Source organism: Myotis davidii, unplaced genomic scaffold (genome assembly GCF_000327345.1).
Source record: "Myotis davidii unplaced genomic scaffold, ASM32734v1 scaffold1134, whole genome shotgun sequence".
In the NCBI taxonomy this organism is placed as follows: Eukaryota; Metazoa; Chordata; class Mammalia; order Chiroptera; family Vespertilionidae; genus Myotis; species Myotis davidii.
This window is the reverse complement of record NW_006286229.1, coordinates 429,945-436,157: the sequence shown is the minus strand read 5'-3', so window position 1 is coordinate 436,157 and position 6,213 is coordinate 429,945. Positions and strand designations below refer to the sequence as shown.

At 55.9% G+C, this 6,213-nt stretch overlaps 2 protein-coding genes across 4 annotated transcripts in view; both read left to right on the top strand.

Annotated features, from left to right (window-relative positions):
• Positions 1 to 560: 560 nt before the first annotated feature.
• On the top strand, positions 561 to 4,551 carry DTX3 (deltex 3, E3 ubiquitin ligase). Of its 3 annotated transcripts, none has more exons than XM_006757319.2 (5): positions 561 to 811; positions 1,001 to 1,075; positions 1,452 to 2,181; positions 3,315 to 3,532; positions 3,867 to 4,551. In XM_006757319.2, the coding sequence occupies exons 1-5, from the start codon at positions 699 to 701 to the stop codon at positions 3,940 to 3,942; spliced, it is 1,212 nt and encodes a 403-aa protein (XP_006757382.1). In that variant the 5' UTR covers positions 561 to 698; the 3' UTR covers positions 3,943 to 4,551. The 3 variants fall into 3 exon arrangements, with proteins under 3 accessions (XP_006757382.1, XP_006757384.1, XP_015415269.1); XM_006757321.2 differs by having other exon boundaries at positions 747 to 811; positions 1,433 to 2,181; XM_015559783.1 differs by having other exon boundaries at positions 795 to 811; positions 1,433 to 2,181; positions 3,315 to 4,551.
• A 361-nt stretch (positions 4,552 to 4,912) lies between these two features.
• The window catches only part of ARHGEF25 (Rho guanine nucleotide exchange factor 25), an 8,193-nt gene continuing 6,892 nt past the window's right edge, over positions 4,913 to 6,213 (top strand). Inside the window, exons 1-2 of the mRNA XM_006757317.2 lie at positions 4,913 to 5,055; positions 5,330 to 5,444. Of these exons, the coding sequence (XP_006757380.1) occupies positions 4,957 to 5,055; positions 5,330 to 5,444 (214 nt within the window). The 5' untranslated portion in view covers positions 4,913 to 4,956. The remainder of the gene's footprint in view (positions 5,056 to 5,329; positions 5,445 to 6,213) is intronic.

Sequence of the window (6,213 nt, the reverse complement as noted above, 5' to 3'; positions counted from 1 at the left end):
ACCTGGGTAGACAGCGTGAGCTGAGGGAGCTGTTCCCTTCTGGCCTTGGAGGAACTAGGATGGTGGCACAGATGGAGAGCTGCTCCCCTTGGGACCAGTCAAGGAATTGAGGTCACACTAGTGGCCCCTCTTTCTGTTTGAGCTGCATTGGGAGGTGGTGTAGGGACAGCTCTGAAGCTGAGCATGGCAAGACTGGGGGGCACAGTGGAGCCTCTGCGTGTCGTCCCCCCCCCCTCCCCAATACAGGCCAGTGGCTGGCAGACTTGCACTTGGCGTGCTGGTTTAACAGGCGATAGTGAGAACTTGATTGCAGGGGCTGCTGCCACTTAGTTGCATTCCCAACAGATTCCTGTAGAAGACACTGGGGTGGCTCTCAAGGAAGGCTCCCCAGCAAGGGGGGCTGGATTGCTTGGAAATGTGGAGCCAGCGGGGAGATGGGGAACACAGGGAATACTCTCATCCACGTGATCTGAGGGAGGTGGCAAGGAAAACCTCCATCTGTGTGGGCTTTCCCCTCCTGACTTCTCTTTTCTGTTCCCTGGGCTTTCTTGAGAGCCTCAGAGCTGGGGAAGAAAAAAGGAAAGTTAGCATGTTAAAATTCCTTCTCAGCAACTTGGGGAGGGGCTGGGGATGGAAGTCCACAGAGAAGGAGAGGAAATAGAGGAGTTTTTCTTTTGTTTCTGGGCTGACTGAGGAAGATGGTAACATTTGTCATCATAACCGTTTACTCTCCCCCTCCTCCCCAGTCCTGGTCAGCTGAGTGTGGAAATAGAGGGATTCCCGCCGCTATTGTGGTCCATGGGCTTTCAAGGTATCTCCTCCCAAGGGAACCTCCGCTTTCACCTTCAAATTGGTTTCCTCCATTCTATGTGCCAAGCAATCCCATTCCGAGTAGTTTACATCCAGGCTCCCATCTTTGTTATGTGGGTTGTCGGGTTGGGCATGTGGGAATGGGGCAAGGGGCTTCTCACTTTCCCTCCTCTTCCTGTCCACCCACCAGGTCACACCGCCTACAAGTAGGGAGCAGGGACAGAGAAAGAGCCTGCATGCCATTTCTAAGGTCTTCAGGATCAAAGTGAGCAAAAAGGAGGGTCAAAATTCTCTCTCCCTTTTACAAAAGCCAGTTTTCGCTCAGAGTGGGGAGGGGCAGATTGTTTCTATGATCTTGGGAGGCGTGGAAAGAGAACCAAGACTGATGCTTGGTTTAGATGAGAATAATAATGTTATAGAAACTTTCTTGCTCTTCAGTGGGTGCTGGGGATTTGAAAGAGAAGAGAAGACAGAAAATGAACTTGGGGGAGGAGTTTGTTGGGTGTTGGGCTTTGAGAAAGCAGAGATAATACAAGGTTGGAAAGGACCTTGAAGTAGGAGACACTGATGTTTGTCAAATGGGGGACCCCCCCACCCTGAGTCCCTTTCACCCTGGGGGCAGTGTCGTTCGTCCTCTCCAGAATGGCAGCCTGTGGAGGCACCTGCAAGACCAAAGTCACGGTCTCCAAGCCTGTGTGGGACTTCTTAAGCAAGGAGACACCAGCCCGGCTGGCCCGGCTTCGGGAAGAGCATCGTGTGTCCATCCTCATAGATGGCGAGACTTCTGACATCTATGTTCTCCAGCTTTCCCCACAGGGCCCTTCCCCCGCCCCTCCCAATGGCCTCTACCTGGCCAGGAAGGCTCTTAAGGGGCTGCTAAAAGAGGCAGAGAAGGAGCTGAAGAAAGCTCAGAGGCAGGGGGAGCTTATGGGCTGCCTGGCTTTGGGCGGTGGTGGGGAGCATCCTGAGCTGCACCGCCCAGGCCCACCCCCTCTCCGAGCAGCCCCACTCTTGCCCCCAGGGGCACGGGGGCTTCCTCCTCCTCCTCCTCCCCTGCCCCCTCCTCTTCCTCCCCGCCTTCGGGAGGAAGCAGAAGAGCAGGAGAGTACCTGCCCCATCTGTCTGGGGGAGATCCAGAACGCCAAGACATTGGAGAAGTGTCGGCACTCTTTCTGTGAAGGCTGCATCACCCGGGCCCTGCAGGTGAAAAAGGCCTGCCCCATGTGTGGCCGCTTCTATGGGCAGCTGGTAGGCAACCAGCCCCAGAATGGACGGATGCTGGTCTCTAAGGATGCCACACTCCTACTGCCCAGTTATGAGAAGTATGGCACCATCGTCATCCAGTATGTCTTCCCGCCCGGTGTCCAGGGGGTAAGGAGACTACCACCTGCCTTTACCCTTTGTTTCCCTCCCTCCCCTAGCTCCTTCTCTGATCTAGGAAAGCTAGGCGAGGGTAGGTGTGTTTTGAGATGTGATACAGTTTTGCTGTTTCCACTGTATGCCTTTTGCTATATGCCTTCCCACCCAATGCCCTGGAGCCAGGAGGTCCCATGAGGCCCAGCTTTTCCATCCCCACAACCCCATAGCACACATGAAAATCAGGTATCAGAGAAAGGAATTAAATACTATTTCCAATTCTGTAAAGATGATGGCTCAGGTGCAGGTAGGCACAGCAGGAAGGGATCTAACCTTTTTCCCGGAGTTGGGAGTGTTACTCCATTCCAGACTTATGGGAGAGGAAAACCTTGATGACAGTAGGAGTGGTCAAGAGCCTACAGGTGACTTCCTGCTTGACAAACAGTATTTTCCAGTTCTGCTTTGCAGAGGGATGAGGAAGCTCTGAAGAAGAATAGAAAAATGGAATACGTTAGATAGTGGAAAAGCATTAGGAGTGTTTTCAGGTAGGAAGGGAAGGCTGAAAGATAAATTAGCCTGTCTTCACATTTCTGCTGAGTTATCCAGAGAGTAAGGACCAGCTACCTTCCATCACTTCTGGTTCCCCATTTGTTGCTGAATTGAGACTTGAAGGATTGAGACCAGGAGAAAGAGCCTCTTAACAATAAGGACTTTGTCCAGGAATAGGCTCCTGCTGCCCAGACCCTAGAGCAGTGATGGGCTACCTATGACACGCGTGTCAGAGGTGACACGCAAACTCATGTTTTTGGTTGATTTTTCTTTGTTAAATGGCATTCAAATATATAAAATAAATATCAAAAATATAAGTCTTTGTTTTACTATGGTTGCAAATATCAAAAAATTTCTATATGTGACACGGCACCAGAGTTAAGTTAGGGTTTTTCAAAATGCTGACACGCCGAGCTCAAAAGGTTCGCCATCACTGGCCTAGAGTCTCTCCTTGCCTGAAAGGCTGTCAGCCTGTCGCTGCCCGGTCAGCCTTAGCTGGGTGCGCACAGACAAAAGGCTGGCCAGGATGTACCTCCATTGGAGTCATGGTCTTAAGATGTCCAGCTACTCACTGCCCACTTTGCTTCCCCCTCCTCCAGGCTGAACACCCAAACCCAGGAGTTCGGTATCCTGGCACTACTCGGGTGGCCTACCTCCCGGACTGCCCTGAGGGTAACAAGGTGCTGACCCTGTTCCGAAAGGCGTTTGACCAGCGTCTCACCTTCACTATTGGCACGTCAATGACCACAGGGAGACCGAATGTCATCACCTGGAACGACATCCACCACAAGACCAGCTGCACAGGGGGACCCCAGCTGTGGGACACTTCTTCGTTTCCCTTTACTTGGCTCCTCCCCTTTGTCTGTTTCCACAGAGAGAACAATTCCCTCTCTCTGGGAGCCTCCTAATTGGAGTGGGCCAGCCCCAAACTATTCAACCATCTCTTCCATCCCAGTTTCTCCTACATTTAACCTGGTCCTGATATGCCCAGTTTAACCTGCAAAAATAAGCAGAATTGGGCTAATTTATCTTGGATTTGGATTACATTAGGGGAGGGAGCAGAGGGCCCACAATGGGGCACCCAGAAGGAGTGTGAGCGTGGGGATAAAGCTGAACAGCTAACCCTGACCCTCATTTTTCTTTGCTTTCAGGTTTGGGTACCCAGACCCCACCTACTTGACCCGGGTGCAAGAGGAGCTGAGAGCCAAGGGTATCACAGATGATTGAAGGACATCCCTTTGCCAAGGCCCCTGCCTTTGTCCTCCACTAGGACCCAACAGAAGCCTCTGTTCTCTCTCCCTCTGCTCCCCCACACCACACAGTAGGGGACCTGTCTGAACTGGGGAGTTCAGAGAGGGATGAGGCAACCCCTTCCTCTGTCCCCACAGGCCAAGTGCTTCAGTGCAGTGTGAGCTGCTCCCTTCTGGCAGAGGCTGTCTCTCAGGCTCTGCTCCCTCTGGTGTACATACTCCCAGTCTTCCTGCCCCTTCTGTTGCCCTTGGCTTTTTCTGGTCTTTCTGTGCTCCAGTGAGGACCTGGGTGGGGAGGAGAGGGGAGGGGTCTTGAACGCCCACTCCCATCCCATACTGTTCCACTGCTGAACTTCGGTGCAGGGGAGGGGGGATCAGCTGCTGTGAGCCCCCATGGAGCGGCCCTGTATGTTCTTCTTAACCAATTCCCCATCTACCTTAACCTTGTCCTTTCCTGTGTCTCTGTTTGTCAGTCTGTCTCCTGCTCTTCTCTGCCCCCTATAAGGAGCCTCCTTACCCTGTTCTGGAACTGCCGCCAAACTGTAGCTTTTAATTTAATAAAAATAAAGTAAAATATGCAACTCTATGCCACACCCGTTCTGTTCTGTGGACTGGTGGGGGTGGGGTGGGGAGCGGGACCTGCTGAGAAGGGGATGGGGGTGGATGAGGAAATCCCTGTGGGCCTCCGGAGGCTGGGCCCGCACAGGGCCTGGGGAAACGGCATGTACCTAGCGCGACCCACAATAACACTGCGAAGCCCCTGGTCAGGCTTCGACTTGGAATCAGTATTAAGAGGGGGTTGTTGATGTACCATGGTTGTAGGAAGGAACAACCCTATCCTTTTTGAAAAGTTTGGCTGGGGTGGGAGTGGGGGCGGAGCCGGGCAGGGGGCGGATTCGTCAGCAGCAACTCCCCGGACGCACGCAGGCCTCAGAGCCCCCCAGCTTCCGTACCCCTCGGCCTGAAACTTGGAGCTGGGTAGGGGTCCAGCATGAAGCCCCCGGACCGCCCCGCCCCTGGCCGCACTGACCGGATACTGGGGGTCATGGGGGGCATGCTGCGCGCATGCGCCCTACCCGGGCAGGAGGGGGTAAGAAAGGGCGAATGTGGTGGGGTTCGGCGGTCTTTAGGGGGTTTCAGGACGGCTGCACCCCACAACTCAATTTACTCGCAAAAACAAATTTTGCGGGGCACCCGCAGGAATCCAAGAGTTCCATTAAGAGGGCCACAGCCATGCTCTGGGTGAGCCGTTCCCTCCACCCCGGCCCTGGCGACCCTTTCATAACAATGTGGGTTTTGACAGCAGGGAGAAGGGGAAGGGGAAGGTGAAGGGCGGGCTCCTTACGATCCTTCTGTCCCCGCAGCCTCCGAAGAGAAGCCCCCTCGGGCCGGAAGGGACCGAGCCAGAGTCTGCCTGTACGGAGGGGGGTCAGAGAGGGGAGCGCGAACCTGAGGCCCCCGCTTGGGCTCCGCTGCCCGGTAAGAAGCTGGCGGTGGGGTGGGGCACAGTTTGCCATCCTGCGCAAAGTGGCAAGTGAAAAAAAAATGCTGCCCTTATTAGCATAAAGGTTCGCATCTAATTCGCATGCGACCCATTTCATCGCTGAGACCTCCGCGCTTCTTCTCGCCCTCCAGCCTGGTGTGTGTCCCTCACTCCGCCGGCCCCGCGCCCCCACAGGCGGAGTGTCCCCGCGCCCCACCCCTGGCCCCTCGCCAGCCCAGGCTCCAGGACTTCGCCTTAATTGGTGATTAGCTTCGGCTGGAGTCCCGGGCCAGGAGGAAAGAAGGGTCGGGTGAGAGGGCGGCACCTGGGCTGTGTCCCCCACACGGAGCCCCCCATTCACCCACCCCCACCGGGGGTGGGGGGCTGGTCCACCTCTGTCCGGCTAGGGACAGCCGAACCCCAGGCCATCTTCACCCAGGCCCAGGCCGCCTCCATCGGGCCTTCTCCACCGCAGAGGCGGAGGGGCGATCCGTGCAGACCCCCCACGGGCTTACCCCCACCCCAGCGCTCCGCAGTCAGAGCCGGAGACGCAGGAAGGAGGGGAACCCCCGGGCTGGGGAGCCCAGGATGTGGAGGAGGGGCAGAGGCGCTGGGGACGTGGAGTGGGAACGTGGTGGTGCCTGGGGGAGGGGGGATTGGGGCGGGAACCCGACACGGGCTCAAGGGGGAACGCGAGGGAGAGGGCGGAGCTGGGCGCAGAGGCCCCTCCCCGCGGCGGCACAGCGGCTGGGCCTGTTATTCGTC